This window comes from Macaca thibetana, chromosome 8, assembly GCF_024542745.1.
Source record: "Macaca thibetana thibetana isolate TM-01 chromosome 8, ASM2454274v1, whole genome shotgun sequence".
In the NCBI taxonomy this organism is placed as follows: domain Eukaryota; kingdom Metazoa; phylum Chordata; class Mammalia; order Primates; family Cercopithecidae; genus Macaca; species Macaca thibetana.
In genome coordinates this window covers 112,869,854-112,887,039 of record NC_065585.1, presented here as the reverse complement: position 1 = coordinate 112,887,039, position 17,186 = coordinate 112,869,854, and the positions used below count along the sequence as shown (strand labels likewise).

General features: G+C 37.6%; 2 protein-coding genes across 4 annotated transcripts in view; one reads left to right on the top strand and one right to left on the bottom strand.

Annotated features, from left to right (window-relative positions):
• Positions 1–17,186, bottom strand: part of GTF2E2 (general transcription factor IIE subunit 2) — a 381,513-nt gene that overhangs the window by 47,062 nt on the left and 317,265 nt on the right. For both annotated transcript variants that reach the window (XR_007728420.1, XM_050802546.1), the window contains one exon: positions 10,232–10,323. Coding sequence is in view for 1 of the 2 variants with exons in the window: in XM_050802546.1 (XP_050658503.1) it covers positions 10,232–10,323 (92 nt within the window). In the remaining variant the exon portion in view is untranslated. The remainder of the gene's footprint in view (positions 1–10,231; positions 10,324–17,186) is intronic.
• SMIM18 (small integral membrane protein 18) overlaps positions 1–17,186 on the top strand; it is a 577,762-nt gene that overhangs the window by 554,152 nt on the left and 6,424 nt on the right. The window contains exon 2 of one of the 2 annotated variants that reach the window (XM_050802589.1): positions 13,785–13,846. The gene's annotated coding sequence lies outside the window, so the exon portion shown is untranslated. Of the gene's footprint in view, positions 1–13,778; positions 13,847–17,186 lie in introns of those variants that run through there. The other variant, XM_050802588.1, reaches the window with a different exon arrangement.

The window sequence follows — 17,186 nt, the reverse complement described above, 5'->3', positions numbered from 1 at the left end:
TTTTTTTATCGTAAATTTGTAGAAATTGATTTTTGTGGATTGATCTTTATTTGGTAACCTTATTGAATTTACCTATTAATTCCAATAGTTCCCAGATTCTTCTAGCTTTTCTACATACTTAATCACGTCATCTATGGTTTTACTTCTTCCTTTCCAATTTTTATGTTACTACTTCCTTAAACTTCCAGTACAATACAGAACAAAAGTTCTGACAATTGGTATCCTTGTCTTTTTTGACCTAAAGAAAACACATTTGCTATTTCATCGTTAAGTATGATGTCAAATCTAGGTTTTTGTAGTTACCCTCTTACCACTGGGTTTCTCAACCAGCATTCCACAAAACCCTAGGGTTTCACAAGAAATCGTGATTTTAAAAAATAAACGTTTTTTTAACTTCTTACACCATGTGATGCTAGTGCTCACAGTAACAGGCAACTACTGAACAGCCAAACTAATGGTTTCATAAGGAATCTTTTAGCACCATGTGGTAGTGTGCAACGAGGGCTATGTTCACTTTGCTGAGGGCACTATCTGTTTTTGTTTGTTTGTTTCTTAAGGGACAGGGTCTCACTCTGTTGTCCAGGCAGGAGTACAGTGGCACGATCTCGGCTCACTGCAACCTCCACCTTTAGGGTTCAAACGATTCCTGTGCCTCAGCCTCCCAAGTAGCTGGGACCACAGGCATGCACCACCACACCCAGGTAATTTTTGTATTTTTAGCAGAGACGGGGTTTCGCCATGTTGGCCAGACTGGTCTCAAACTCCTGACCTCAAGTCATCCACCCGCCTCAGCCTCCCAAAGTGCTGGGATTACAGGCGTGAGTCACCGTGCCCAGCCTGCCACTATCCGTTTTTGATGCAACAGGGGCAGTTAGGCCACTGATAATTGGTAAGCTCTATATGGCACAAACAAAAGCACAGTAGGCTGACAATGTCAGCAGCTCCCTTCCCAAATTACATCCTCCAACGTTCCTTCACACAGTGCCACTGACTTACAGGACCAAACAAGCTCTACTGGTATAACAGAAAATCTAAGGAAAACATTCATTCTAAACAAGGAATGTTTACACACCAAGATTCATCTGCCTCTTACCACTCTGAAATGTTGCAAAACATGGATTATGTAGCAATAAAAGTAAAATGTAGCCGGGCGTGGTGGCTCACACCTGTAATCCTACCACTTTGGGAGGCCAAGGTGGGCAGATCACAAGGTCAAGAGATCGAGACCATCCTGGCCAACATGATGAAACCCTGTCTCTACTAAAAATACAAAATTTAGCCGTGCGTGGTGGCACACACCTGTAGTCCCAGCTACTCAGGAGGCTGAAGCAGGAGAATCGCTTGAACCCGAGAGGCGGAGGTTGCAGTGAGCCGAGATCACGCCACTGCACTCCATTCCCGATGACAGAGTGAGACTCTGTCTCAAAAAAGAAAAAAAAAAAGTAAAATATATTGTGAAGTTTTCATATTTTTCTCAACTTTCTCAGTTACTATTCCCTTTAGTTTTATAACATATTAGCATCTATGTCTTATACACATGTCTGACAGTCCAGTGTGATGATTTCTGAAGATACAATTTATGAGAGAAGAGAATTCCAAACCTAGGCCCAGGAACAATTTTAATAAGGCAAGTAATAAAGAACTATAATCTTCTGGGCCATTTTACTGCACCAGCACAGCAAGAAATAGAGAACAGTCCACCACACTTCAGTGAAAACTACTTATCAATGAACTTCACTAGGTTAGTAATCCAAAGTGTCCTATTCCAATGTGCAGCATCTGTGGCAAACAATTTATGACTCCAGCAAAACTGAAAAATCACTGAAACAGAAATCATAGCTACTGGACAAGTCAGGTACTTATTGGAATCTCAGAGTAAAGCTCTTCATTTTTTTGTTTTTGTTTTTAAATCACATTCAGTGAAAAGGCTCATAAAGCATGTTATTAGTAGCAGAATTTATTGTCCAAAAAGGGGGTATAGGGGGTAGAATCACACCACTGATGGGAACCTAATCATGTCAGCATGTTAAATGACAGTTAGTAAAATGCACAGCATGAGAAACTAAAAAGGTTCCACTCTCAAACAGTATGATAAGTTGACAAATTGATGACATGTCACATGATGCTAAGAGGTTTGTTTAATAAACTGAGAAACAGCTTGTTTATCCGGGCTGACAAACCAACAGATTTCACGATATATGTCTTGTAAATTTTTTTAAACAATGCTGAATTTCAAGAATAATTTTTGTGCTGCAAAAAAACTACCATAAACAAAGGGCATGACATATTCAATGTGGTGTCTTCATATCTAGAAACAAGAAGTTCATCTTAGAGAAACTGCGTTGGCATCTACAGTGATGTTCCCCATTAATGGCTGGCTCACGGCAAGGTTTTACCTCTCTTGTTTAAAAAAAAAAAAAATCATGACATTGCTTTTTTCAGAGCAGTACTAGCATCAAAAATCCTTGGAAATGAAATTTAAGATGTCTTGAATGGGCCAGGTGCAGTGGCGCACACCTATAATCCCAGCACTTTGGGAGACCAACACAGGAGGACTGCTTGAGGCCAGGAGTTTAAGACCAGCCTGGCAACATAGTAAGACCCTAACACTATTAAAAAAAAATCTTGAATGATGTTTAAAAATGATTTGCTTTATTAAACACAGACCAGTATACTTGAGCACCTAAATCTCCTGCTACATACAGAAATCCAGTGGCTCAGCATAGGAGGTATTCTCAACAGAACGCTGAAGCTGAAAGTTGAATTACAGAAGTACTTTCAAGAAAATTGTAGGCCATCCTTTACTGAGTGCTCTGAAGATGAAGAGTGACTGCAGGAGCTAGCCTCTTAGCAGACTTTTAAAAATAATATGAACCAGTTGAACAAGTTTTAAAAAAATGTTTTGACTTCAAGTGACAAGACATTTGGATTTCAAAGGAAAACTGAATCTCTGGAAAAACCATGTGGCAAAGGAAACCTTGTAATGCTGTTTGGGCTTGAAAGTGAGGAAGGATACCAGCAACTCTGAAGCATTCTCGAAAACCACCTGGAAGAACTAAAACACAAAATTAAACAATACTTTCCCCCTCTTTCAACACAAATGTGAACCTGGGTAAAGGTTCCTGTCTTATTTCAAGCTGCTGCCCAACTGAGAACAAATAAGTTGCCTACTTTGATCAGGTGAAAAAAGAAATCAAGCAGAAAATTTTAAAAAAGAAAAAAACTGAGGTTTCCTCTGCCTAAAGTACTGACTTGCATAAGAGTGGAGATCCTTTCTGGGGAGTAGGGAGCAACCACACACACAAACAGCGGGCTAATAAGTTGGGCAAAATAAATGCAAAGACAAAAATATTCTCCTGTCAAAAGAGCACTGACAATTATTATTAACTTACCATATCCACAACTTACTGATTAGCTTAATATATGTGAACTGGAGGTAGAGCAATTCTTTGCCTGGGTTCTCTGAGACCTGAAAATTATCTTAAGGGTTCCTCCAGAGTAAGAAGATTGAGAGAGGCTGCTCTATTGCATTGAGGAACTTTGCCTCTACTAATTTGCTACAAGTTTTTATCATAAATTGGTATTAAATTTTACCAGAGGCCAGACACAGTGGCTCACGCCTGTAATCCCAGCACTTTGGGAGGCCGAGGCGGGCAGATCATGAGGTCAGGAGATCAAGACCATCCTGGCCAACACAGTGAAACCCCATCTGTACTGAAAATACAAAAAATTAGCCGGGTGTGGTGGCACATGCCTGTAATCCCAGTTACTTGGGAGGCTGAGGCAGGAGAATCGCTTGAACCTGGGAGGCAGAGGTTGTGGTGAGCCAAGGTAGCGCCACCACACTCCAGCCTGGGCGACAGAGTGAGACTCCAACTCAAAAAAGAAAACCCAAAAAAAACCAAAAAAAACTTTACCAGCAACGTTTTCTACAACCACTAAGGTCATGATTTTTCTTTATTCTGTTAATATAAATTACACTAATTAATTTTCAAATATTAACCACTCATACATTCTTAAACTTTACTCCATCTCAATGTATTATCAGATCTATGGACATATATATTCATATCTTATATTTGAACAGATTAAATTTGTTCACATCTTTTTAAAAATTTTTACACCTGTGTTTAGTAGAGATACTGTCATATAATTTAAATACTTTATTTAAAACTGGAAATAGATCCATATTCTTGACCCAACCCTATTTCATTTAATGTCTATGGACTCCAGAGTTTCTCAATTCAAAAATAACTGTCAGAAGTAATTCAGACAGAAGTTAGGCCAGTGGTTCTCAAACTTCAGCATGTATCACAAGCACTTGAAGGGCTTTTTAAAAAAAAAGACTGTTGCTCATTTGGGAGGCCGAAGAAGGCGGATCACGAGGTCAGGAGATCAAGACCATCCTGGCTAACACAGTGAAACCCAGTCTCTACTAACAAAATACAAAAAAATTAGCCACGCATGGTGGCAGGTGCCTGTAGTCCCAGCTCCTCGGGAGGCTGAGGCAGGAGAATGGCATGAACCCAGGAGGCGGAGCTTGCAGTGAGCCAAGATCACACCACTGCAACTCCGGCCTGGGCAACAGAGCGAGACTCCGTGTCAAAAAAAAAAAAAAAAAGAAAAGACAAGACTGTTGAGCTATACTCACAGAGTTTCAAATTCAATGGTCTGAAAGGGGCCCAAGAATTTGCATTTCTAAAAAGTTCCCAGGTGATGCTGATACTGGTTGGAGAATGACACTGGAGAAACACTAAGCTAGAATAAGCCAAATTAACCCAGATTTTTCAACATAGTGTTTTACATAACAGACATAAGGAATAATGCTGAAATCAAGAGAAAAATCATTTTATCAAAAATAAAGTATACCCTTAATTTGTCATCTGAGAATTAAAGTGCTGTCTCATACGAAGAGGCATCCTAAGGGGATTTTCGAGATAACTTTGAGTGCTTTTAAAACTTACACCTTTAAGCAATAAAATTTGTTTTACATCAACTATTTCTGTAAAAATCCTCCTAAAATAAACCATAAAGTTCTTCTTTCATCTTAACCAGGTCACTGAACATAATTTAATCTTTTTTTGATGTCTCAGTTACTGTTCCAACGTAAATTACTGAGCTATGGTATCACAGTAACCATCTCAGGAGCTGGTGAGATGAGGGGGGCAGTTTGTCCCCCCGCTGCATGTTCTTAGTATTATGACCCTGAAGTTCCTGTATCCGCCTTTCATCTTTCTATTTAGCACTTTGTCCAAAGTTATCACTATCTGCTGGAAATCTCACTGTACCTATCTAATGCCTCCCATGGAACTTTTTCCACATAGCTTCTAAATCATTCTCATTCAGCAATTAAACAGTTTCCCTATTAAATAAATAAACTATAAGGAGCATTTCTGTTGTCTTTCTTTTGCTTTCTTTCTAAAGGTACACAAGAGACAGTGGGAGACTTGCCAAGAATCTGTTTACAGATACCTTCCACATGTACGTCTTCCCTTTCAAAATAAGCCCTTCTCCTCTTTACCTTCCAGCTCCCCCCGCCACAAAAAAAGTACAAATCTCACCTCCATTCAGAATTTATGATACACAGCCTCAAGGAATAATAAACTCTAGGGACCCAAGCAAACAGATAAGCCAAAAAAACGGTTTCAGGGAAGCATTCAAGAATAACTGAGGTGCCATAAACTATCCATTACTGGGCTTCTTGTCTTTTCCAGTCACATATTTTTCAAAGAGTTTAAAATATTTTGGCCCCTGCTGGAACATTCTAACATATCATAATCTGTGAGCAGTTGTTTAAAGTTTCCTTTAACAACCATTCCCCCGACAGTCCCACCTCCACTCAGTATTGTCCAAGAACACATTGCTATTAGGGAGGGAGTACGATAAAAGCAACGCAAAGAGAACACTGGTTAAAAAAAAAATAGATAAAAACAAGTATTTTTTCAAGAATTCTTATTTTTTATGAGCGACAAGGTCTTGATGTGTCACCCAGGCTGGAGTACCGTGGTGCGACCTTGGCTCACTGCAATTTCCACCTCCCAGACTCATGTGATTCTCAGCCTCTCAAGTAGCTGGGATCACAGGCATGTACCAACACACCTGGCTAATTTTTTTTTGTATTTTTTAGTAGAGACGGGGTTTTACCATGTTGGCCAGGCTGGTCTCAAACTCTTGGCCTCAAGTGATCCACCTGCCTCAGCCTCCCAAAGTGCTGACAATACAGGTGTGAGCCACTGTGCTGGGCCGAGAGTTTAAATATAAGTAATTCTCAAAACTCATTCCTTGAATATTTATTAGCTTGAAGAAAAAGCATATTTAGAGAGCTGGAACAATATCAATTAGGGAGGCTGATTCCTTTAAATACAACAGAAATACTTTCTGGGACTGCCAAGTCATTCAAATTGTGCTATATAAAAGTCACAGATAAAAACTATATAGAAATTACTTTAGATTGAGTGTGCATTACTCAATACGGTAGTTAAAATCTATGTTGTCAGATCATATCATTAAAGTTTTATTCTAATTAGTCAATTCTATAGTTTTTCAACAGTTTAATATTTCTACCTCCTACTGACAAAAAGATATGCTGTCAAACTGAGTAGTTTTAAGCAGTAGGTATCTCTTTCATTAATTACCCAAATAAAAATGTAAAGTTATTTCTGATTCATTCCCTTTTATTTATACCTAATAGCTGAAATCAGAGATCAGAAGATGCAGGAACACACATTTAAAAGGGAGTAACAGGCCAGGTCTAGTGGCTCACGCCTGTAATCCCAGCACTTTAGGAGGCTGAGACAGGCGGATCACTTGAGGGATCCCCTGAGCCCAGGAGTTGAAGACCAACCTGGGCAACACTGTGAGACCCTGTCTCTACAAAAAAAAAATACAAAAACTAGCCAGGCATGGTGGCATGTGCCTGTAGTCCCAGTTACTTGGGAGGTTAAGGTGGGAGGATCACTTGAGGCTAGCAGATCGAGGCTGCAGTGAGCCAGGATGGTGCCAATGCACCCTAGCCTAGGTGACAGAGTAAGACCCTGTCTCAAAAATAAATAAATAAATAACACAACTTTTCTCATATCCGTTGCTTCATATTTTAACTTATTTAATTTTTAATCTAATGTGACAAGCAGCACAGAAATGTTTAATTATAAAAATTGACAAATTACTGTAATTCTTTTTGAGCCACATAATTTTCATCTCAAATACCTTAGTAGTATCTTTCAGTATACATTCTATAATTTATTCCTCAATGGTTTTCATATTATCCAAAATATCTGGTAATCTGTTTATTTGAAATTTAAAACAGAGGAGAATTTTATGATTCAAAGCAAGTTTGTTATGGTTAGTTGGTTTGACAATGGAGACTGGCTTTGTTAACAAGGAGATATTTTCTAAAAACTGAACAAGCTAAACCTTCATCCTAAAGGTTTTCACAAAAATACATTTTAAACACATAATTGTAATAAAAAAATTAGCAAAGCTATATTAAAATTAATAGTATTTCTATTTTCTCAACTGCTTCTGAATATATCAGATTTTTAAAGAAAGTACCTATGAAGAGAGGGAGGGGAACTGATATAAGACATTTGGTAAGCCTTATGAAAGCCTTTTTGATATGCTTCCTAGAAGCTAAGAAAATAAATGGTTAAGCACTAGGTAACAAATCCTTTGGCAAGTTGGGTAGTTTCCATTCTTTTGCTTTCAATAAAACTGAAGAACCTAACAGAAGTATTAACTGATGGATGCTTGATGATAAAATCACTAGTGATTTTTGACATATAACTTGGAAGATTTTGATACCACAAAATTTCCATTAGAATTAACTTATATATTTGAACATTTATGTCTAAGCACTTAAAATCTACAAAATCTCAAAACAGGAAGAGATCTGCCAAACACAAGAACTAATGGAGGAAGAGAGGAGACAGCTGCATTCATTTCATTCAAGAATAAATTTCTGATACAAAGTGAATTTAATCAAAATTTTAATCTATGTATGTTATTCTAATCAACTGTGCACCAATAATAATTCGAAAAGTAATTCAAACCGTAAGTTATTTTTAACACTTAGAGCTTTATGGTCATAGGAAAAACATTTTAAATTTCAATTTATTTACATATTATTGTGGCAGAAAAGTTTGGTAGATGATCAATAAATGATTTTAAAGATAAAAATACATAACATTTGGATAAAATTCAAAGGGATAACAGATGGGACATAAATATTCAAAGAAAAAATAATTAAAATTCCCAATCACTAAGGGAGTTTGTTTTTATACTTTTAAATAATGACATTTAGATTCTATTAGATAAATTTAAAAGTGATGCATTTTATTGAAATACTACAGTATGCCAGAAATTCCATATTTCTGGTCATCATTTAAATTTTTGCTTGAATAGTGCCACTATTTAAACTTCGCTAATATAGCGTAGTTATCATCTCAAATATGTACAAAGGGGTACACAGTTTTTCAAATTGTAGGGAACACATGCAAAAATTCTGAAGTTCACTTTCTAAGACAGACGAAGTTATAAGTAAGCCACATAGGGAAGTGAAGACCATATTAACAGAGTAACAAAAACATGGCACTTAAATGTCAGTCTCCCTCAACAGAGTGACAGCCCTGAGGGTGTGCATTCTTTTCTGGGTATTCCCACCATTAGTGCCCTAAATAGCAAATAGATTTTCATAACTGCTTACCATGTGGGGGAATAAATGGATGAAATGAATGAATGGTGAATACTTAAGTGTCAAAATATATTATTTAATAATGGGGAGTTATAAACTAACATATTTATACTATAACTTAAATACAAGCCACAGAATTTAGACTCAGCTAGACACCAAGTCTATTAAATTACAAAAGAAAAGCCTTAGCACAGTTAAAAATCTGATATATATTTTAACCAACAGATGGATGAAATTAAAATAACAAATATAGTACTGTCTGACTTTTTCAAGAGATGCAACTAGTAACTAATTGTGACTAAGAGTTTGGCAGAAGAAGGGAGCAAATTTGAAATTACATCTTAGCTAAAAATGAAATCCCGCTTTAATAAATTTAGTTAAGATTCAAAGTTTTGGTCTGGCCAGGTGCGACGGCTCAAGCCTGTAATCCCAGCACTTTGGGAGGCCGAGACGGGTGGATCACAAGGTCAGGAGATCGAGACCATCCTGGCTAACACAGTGAAACCCCGTCTCTACTAAAAAACACAAAAAACTAGCCAGGTGAGGTGGCGGGCGCCTGTAGTCCCAGCTACTCGGGAGGCTGAGGCAGGAGAATGGCGTAAACCCGGGAGGCGGAGCTTGCAGTGAGCTGAGATCCGGCCACTGCACTCCAGCCTGGGCGACAGAGCGAGACTCCGTCTCAAAAAAAAAAAAAAAAAAAGATTCAAAGTTTTGGTCGGGCATAGTGGCTTATGCCTGTAAGCCAAACACTTTGGGAGGCTGAGGTGGGAAAATCACATGAGCTTAGGAGTTCGAGACCAGCCTGGGCAACACAGTGAGACTTCGTCTCTTCTAAAAATAAGAAGATTAGCCAGGCATGGTGGTGCATGCCTGTAGTCCCCGTTACTCGGGAGGCTGAGTCAGGAGGATCACTTGACAACAGGACTTCAAGGCTGCAGTGAGCGACGATCGTGCCACCACACTCTAGCCTGGGTAATGGAGCAAGACTGTCTCAAAAAAAAAAAAAAAAAAAGATTGAAAGTAAAGCCAAAATCTTACATGATCAAAACTTAGTATTCAAAAAATACTAAATCTTCTACCAAAACATTAAATTCTAATTCTTTTGTGGGTCAATGTTTTTCTAAGACTTAATTTTCTCCTCCAAGATACAGAGAAGCCATCACACCATCTGCTCGAACTATGTACTTCTTACTTCTCACATCAATGGAAGCAATATCCTGAAAAATCAATCACATTCTCCCATTGGTTTTGCCAGACGGTATTCATTAAGAGGTGATATATCTACTGCCTAGGTACACTCTTACTAAGTGAAATGGTGAGCTTAAATTGTACCCTTGAGTTAATGCAGATTAAATATACCTTGGTAACTTGCCACAATGCCAAATTAATATAAGGTATAATTGGCATACAATAAAACGCACATATTGAAAATGCACAATTTTCATAAATTTTGGTGTATACAGAAATTTAACTTCTGAAAATCCTAATCCCCTTCTTTTGCCAAAAAGTTAAATAGGACTTTTATTTGAGAAAAGTACTTACCTTCATGTAATTCACAATCTTAGCAAGAACGCCAAACTTATATCCAGAGCTTCCTGACAGAGCTTTCAAGTTAAATGATCCATTGCTATGATCTGGAAATGAAGTTCAAAATAACATCGTCATATTATACGTGATTATGACTCTTGAGCAGCTAAGATAATTTTAATGCTGATAACATATTTCTTGAGTTTTTCATCTAGTATATTCTACCCCGTAAAATTTTGGTGAAAAATACAAAATCTTTGAGTATATACATTAAACTACAATTTTCTCACTAAGGGTAGAAACAAAGTATAAATCACTTAAAAGCACCAAAACACAATTATTTTATAAGTATCTTTATCATATTCTTTTTTATTATATTTTTTGAGACAGGGTCGCATTCCCATTGCCCAGGCTGGAGTTCAACGGCACAATCACAGCTCAATGCACCTTCGACTTCCCAGGCTCAGGTGATTCTCCCACCTCAGCCTTCTGAGAGGCTGGGATTACAGGTGCACACCATCATGCCTGGCTAATTTTTGTATTTTTTTTGTAGAGATGGGGTTTCGCCATGTTGCCCAGGCTGGTCTCAAACTCTTGGGCTCAAGAAATTCACCCACTTCAGCCTCCCAAAGTGCTGGGGTTACAGGTGTGAGCCACCGCACCGGGCCCCTTTCCCCTTTATCTCATTCTTATCTTAATTCTGATTAGACTCGCTCCATAATCAGAAGTACAGTTTATTAAACAAGCGAACAATACAAACCTCAATCCCATTAATAAAGCTAACACTAGGAGTCGATTACTTCTGAGGGATGAAAAGTTCAATTATTACATCAATTTCTGCTTACCAATTTAAGACCAAAAAAAAGGAATTAATGGAAACAAATAGAAAAAAAGATACCGCAATTAAAGTAAACTTTACAGATAAATTAGGAATAAAAAGCCATAGGCACTGCCACTGCATAAACAGGGATGCTTACTTTAAAAAGCATCACAGCACTGCCCACCCACTTTGAGAAACATCCCCCTCTCCTTCTCTATCTGGTGTGGAAAAACCTGTAGAAAAAAATCATTTGTTTCAGAACATCTATCACTTTGTTGCATTCTTATAGGCAGAAACCCTAATGTCACCATGCATCACAAACGCATTCCATTAGTCATAAGCAGGAACAGTAAAAAATCCATCATAAATACTAGAAAAACATTTTAGAAGTACACATTCTATTAGCAAGGCATGAGATCAGATATTATAAAGTTCCCATGTGGCTGATCCACAAAGAGAGAGGTTAAGTAAAAGGGGAGGGGAGAACCAATCTCTGGCACCAGATTGGTAATAATAATTTAAACAAAAGATTGCATTAGAACAACCACAAGTCAAATGTAACAATTGTCAGAGATCCAAAAGAACAGTTTCTAGATGGCAATATAATAATCCTTTGAGATTAGTGAAGTCTTTATTGAGTATGCTTTTTTGAGACTAAAATGAAAATTCATTTGCAATTTTCCTTTAAAACTAACTTTGTTACAATCTTAATTAATTGGCATACTGAAGTCTACCATGTTTCCAAAAGTAACAGTAACATTAAGAATGCCTTAAAGTTGGGAGGCGGAGGTGGGCAGATCATGAGGTCAGGAAATCAAGACCATCCTGGCCAACACGGTGAAACCCTGTCTCTACTAAAAATACAAAAATTAGCTGGGCATAATGGCACACACCTGTAGTCTCAGCTACTCGGGAGAATCACTTGAACCGGAGAGTTGGAGGTTGCAGTGAGCCGAAACAGCGCCACTGCATTCCAGCCTGGTGACAGAGCGAGACTCTGTCTCAAAAAAAAAAAAAAAAAAAAAAAAAGAATGCCTTACAGGTACTTTTCCATAAACTATTTCAATTATGAAATAATACCTACGTAGTTCATTTTCCAAAGGTGTTCAGCATATCTGTAATAATAAAAGTAACTTTATTATCTGCTAAACACCATGGTAAATACTCATATGTAATCCCTCCCAAAAATCCAACTTAAGAAGTATTACTGTCCCCTTTTAAACACAATAAAATTGAGGGTAGTAAGCAGCAAAGTAGATTCAAATCCAGTGTAAACCCTGTGATAAACAGCCTTTACACACAGATTATTCCATCTGAAACTGGCCATTTTGTCCAAGTACAGAAATCTGTGACTGCACAATTAATGTTTCCTTGTTTAAATTTAGTAAAATAATATTAAGCTTACCCCATACTGTACACAACTGGGAAGACTATGAAAAAAGAGATGACAATATATTAAGGACCAACACCACACAAACGGCCAATTATGAATCACATACAGTTGTGCTTATGAGACATGATGCTTATGTCTCTAGTATCTACTACTAACTTAATGTCAAGCTTAGTAAACACTCAATAAATATTTGTTGAATGAATGACTATAATACAGATATTTCCATGACTTCCTTTATGGCCCCAGAAACTAATGTGCCAGATTATTTTATTTATTTTATTTTATTTTGTTTTATTTTATTTTACTTTACTTTATTTGAGATGGAGTCTCTGTCGCCCAGGCTGGAGTGCAGTGGCACAATCTCAACTCACTGCAATCTCTGCCGTCTGGGTTCAAGCAATTCTCCTGCCTCAGCCTCCTGAGTAGCTGGGATTACAGGCGCCTGCTGCCGTGCCTGGCTAATTTTTGTAGTTTTGGTAGAGACAGGGTTTCACCATCTTGGCCAGGCTGGTCTTGAACTCCTGACCCTGTGATTCACCCGACTCAGCCTTTCAAAGTGCTGGGATTACAGGCATGGGCCACTGCACCCAGCCTTCATCTGTAATTTTAAAAAGCAAGTCTACATAGCATGTACCTGGTCTGCTGCTGTTGTAATAGCCACTCCCATAATTAAAAACCTTCATTCTGTTGTGCTTAGACCACAACTCTAAATAATACACAGTAACTAAAAATACTCTTGTCTCTAAAGAGCCAACCTAGAGATCACTTTGCCATCTACATTTTAGAGACTATTTTTTGAAGGCAGGTAGTATATTTACCTAAATGAGCCCTTTTCCAACTTGCAGGGCTAAAAGTCAATTCTTTCCCTTCATAATTCCTCCTAAATCAAACCACCACATGGAAATAACCACTTCCAGAGGGCAAAATTTATATATGGAACAAGTAATGAAAGAAAAGGAAGAACAAGAAAATAAAAATATATGAGATTTTAAGCACACTTCCTGAAGGAAATATCAGGCTGGCAAACCTGGACTGTTTGTTTCCTAGGTTACTACCTCTCCCGACATTACCTTCCAGCCCTAGCACTGAAGTATTCACTGAAGGATCTGAAATTTTATAATGAAAAACTAAAGAATCATCAATTTGTTAGTAACTCACAAATTCCTATATAGGAATTTAGATTAAGAACAAAAAAATAAAGGAGAAGGGATGACAGTTGATACCCCAGACAGTTCTATTCAAGTTTATGAATGATTTACTCTTAAGGGTGGCAGGACTTAATGCAAATGAACATAGAGGAAACTGTCAGCTCCATTGTGGTTCGGCCAATAGAAGCACAGCTCCATCTTGGCTGTGCACTAGACTGCATTACAAACAGACGATACCATCGCTTCAACAGCATCCTCTCAGACAAGAGGTAGGTTTATATGATCTTTTTTATTTAGTGGTACATGTCCTTATGATGCAATAGGAAAATATTTTACCCTGAAAAATCAACCAGAAAGCTTTGCTACTACTAAATATCAAGAAAAAGCAATGTATTCGTTTCACTGCTTGGTAGGATTTTATTATGAAAATATGAAGACTGCCTTGTGCTATTTGATAAGCACCCTTACCATCTGTGCCTTAATGGAAAATTCATTACATTTTACATGAACCTGATCTATATCCAGACCTTACAGTAAACCACAGCTTTTTATTTTAACTGGTTACTTGCTAATTTCATTTTCTCTGAGAGATTTCATTTCTGCAGTTTGGTCTGTCTTAACAAAGGATTTTTCTTAAAGAAAAACCTAGACCAAAAGCGAATCCCAGACTAAAGCTTTCTGATTCTATGTGCAGATGATATTGGCTGCTAAAAAACAGTTACTTATAAGAAACTTTGTTACATTTTTTAGAATATGAGAATATACTCCAAAATTATTTTTATTTTATTTTGAACGTAGATGCAGAGAATGCTAAGAAATTATCACAATTTTTATATAAAAAACCATAAAAGGTATCGCAAAATGGGCTGCATTATACTACAACCAAACAGATAATTTATACAGCTTCAGACTTCCTTAACATTTTAATTAAAATAATTCTTCACTGTGAAATTTACCTCTCATAATATACAAGTCACGCTATTAAACAAAAACCTTAAATAGTCTTTCATTTTTGATATCAATTTATCACACCATTTAAATATAATGTTGCAGTCATTCTTAAACTGATCTTCAAAATAAATACAAAGTAAGCCCTTTTGATAAGCTGCATTTTAAAACAAAAATATGTCCTAAGAAGAACCGGTTAAGAAAGGAGAGTAAGTACCTTTCTAGGTAACAAGATTATCTTCGTGGCTCAGAGCAATCGTTCATGTCTATTAAAAATTAGTATCAACTGCTAACCAAATTTCTAATTTTATACTATTCAAGCATGAAAATTTAGTTATTTACTAGATGTTAGAACTCCAGGACACACATACTATATCTGACCTAAAGAGCCAACTTCTGCCCTTTTACCTTGCCAGTAAGTTTATTTAATCTTTAAAGGGTTTGCTTTTTTTTCTTCATAATTTCTATTACTTTTCTTAGTCGGCATTCAGTTAGCCTGAGCAAAGTATCCCCTGCAAAATCCAGAGGTTGCTGTAACAAGATATTAGATCTGTCCACGTTCAGCACAGTGGGGTTAATTACCTAGAAACCATTTGTGCTTGCTACAGAAAGTACACAAGCACCAAAGAAAAGTCTCAGATAAAATAAAAATAACTTTGTCAAATAAAACAGTTAACTTACAACTCAAATTTCAGGTAAACTGTAAACAGAAACCCCTACCACCCACATTGTTTCAACACTCTTATCATCAGCCTACATTTTGCTAGGAATATGTCTATTGTTAGCACAGATGGAGACTCATTGCTATTTCACCAAACTGACTAGAGACATGGCCTAAGTTCCAGAGCTTAAATTAACTGAGTTGCTCTATATTTACAGGCTATTACAATTAATTGATCACATTTCAAAGTGATATGCTTAAAAGCACTTGAGAATTCAATTCAAAGGCTTTTACCATAAATACAGCAAAAGCATAATTTTATTCTCATCTGGCAACCCAAAGATTCCAGAACAGTTCCAAGTCCCATCCCCATCAACACTCCACTAGGGCCTTTGGAAATGGGAGAAAACATATCAAAATTAACATAAAACAAAACTAAAACACATACACTAAAAAAAATTATGTGATTTACTTTAAAGCTCCCCATTCCTGTAATCAAATTATAAAGCATGGGTAGGGAAGTCCAGAAAAAGACTGTTTTACTTTTTTTAAAAAAAAACACGATTTTCTCTTGTTTTTCATAAAGAATGTTTATAGCATTTGCTTAATATAAACTTACATTTTAATTTCAAAACTAAGTCTCAGGATAGGAGAAAATCCTAATGATATATTTCTCTTTTTTGGCGGGGGGGACGGAGTCTCACTCTATTGCCCAAGCTAGAGTGCTACACTGCAGTGGCACAATCGTGGCTCACTGCAACCTCTGCCACCCAGGTTCATGAGATTCTCCTGCCTTGGCCACCTGAGAAGCTGTGATTACACACGCCTGCCATCACAACCGCTAATTTTTGTGTTTTTAGTAGAGATGGAGCTTCGCCACGTTGGTCAGGCCAGTCTTGAACTTATAACCTCAGGTGATCTGCCCACCTCAGCCTCCCGGAGTGCTAGGACTACAGGCCTAATGGTATATTTCTTTCTGCATGCTTAATTATGCCTAATCCATGAAAGTAAGATTTAGCCTTTACCCTAAATTAAACATCAAAAATTACCAGAGCTCTACCATACTTTGAAAGACGTGCCACACTAAATTTAAGGTGGTAAATGACTCCATATTACAGTGTTTACTTTTTTCAGATATGCCCAGAAGCTAACAAACAATCAATGTTTTGAGCCGTTCAGTTATCAATACACTCATAAGACAAATCATCATCATTTACAACATAAACCTGACCTATACACTTTCTTAAACTGCTTATACACTTCCAGCAAAGCATATAAGTGCCTTTGGAGGTAGCCTATGGCGTTACCCATAGTCATTACCACAAGCGTAATTTGTTTTGTTTTGGTTTTTTTTTCTGAGACAGGGACTCACTCTATCACTCAGGCTGGAGTGCAGTGGAGAAATCACAGCTCACTACAACCTTAACCTCCTAGGCTCAAGCTATCCTCCCACCTGAGCCTCCCAAGTAGCTGAGACTACAGGTGCAGGTTATCATGCCCAGCTAATTTTTATTTTTGTAGAGACAGGGCCTCCCCACATTGCCCAGGCTGGTCTCAAACTCCTGGGCTTGGCCAGGCACGGTGGCTCACGCCTGTAATCCAAGCACTTTTGGGAAGCCAAGGTGGGTGGATTACCTGAGGTGAGGAGTTCAAGACCACCCTGGCCAACACGGTGAAACCCCATCTCTACTAAAAATACAAAAATTAGCTGGGCGTGATGGTACACATCTGTAATCCCAGCTACTCAGGAGGCTGAGGCAGGAGAATCACTTGAACCGGGAGGCAGACGTTGCAATGAGTTAAGATTGTGCTGCTGCACTCCAGCCTGGGTGACAGAGCCAGACTCTGTTTCAAACCAAAAGCAAACTCCTGGGCTCAAGTGATCCTCCTGCCTCAGTCTCCCAAAGTGCTGAGGTTACAGGCATGAGCCACTGCATCTGGCCAAGCATAATTATTATAAGCATTTTTATGTGTGAATAAAGTATACAGTCTAATAAGAA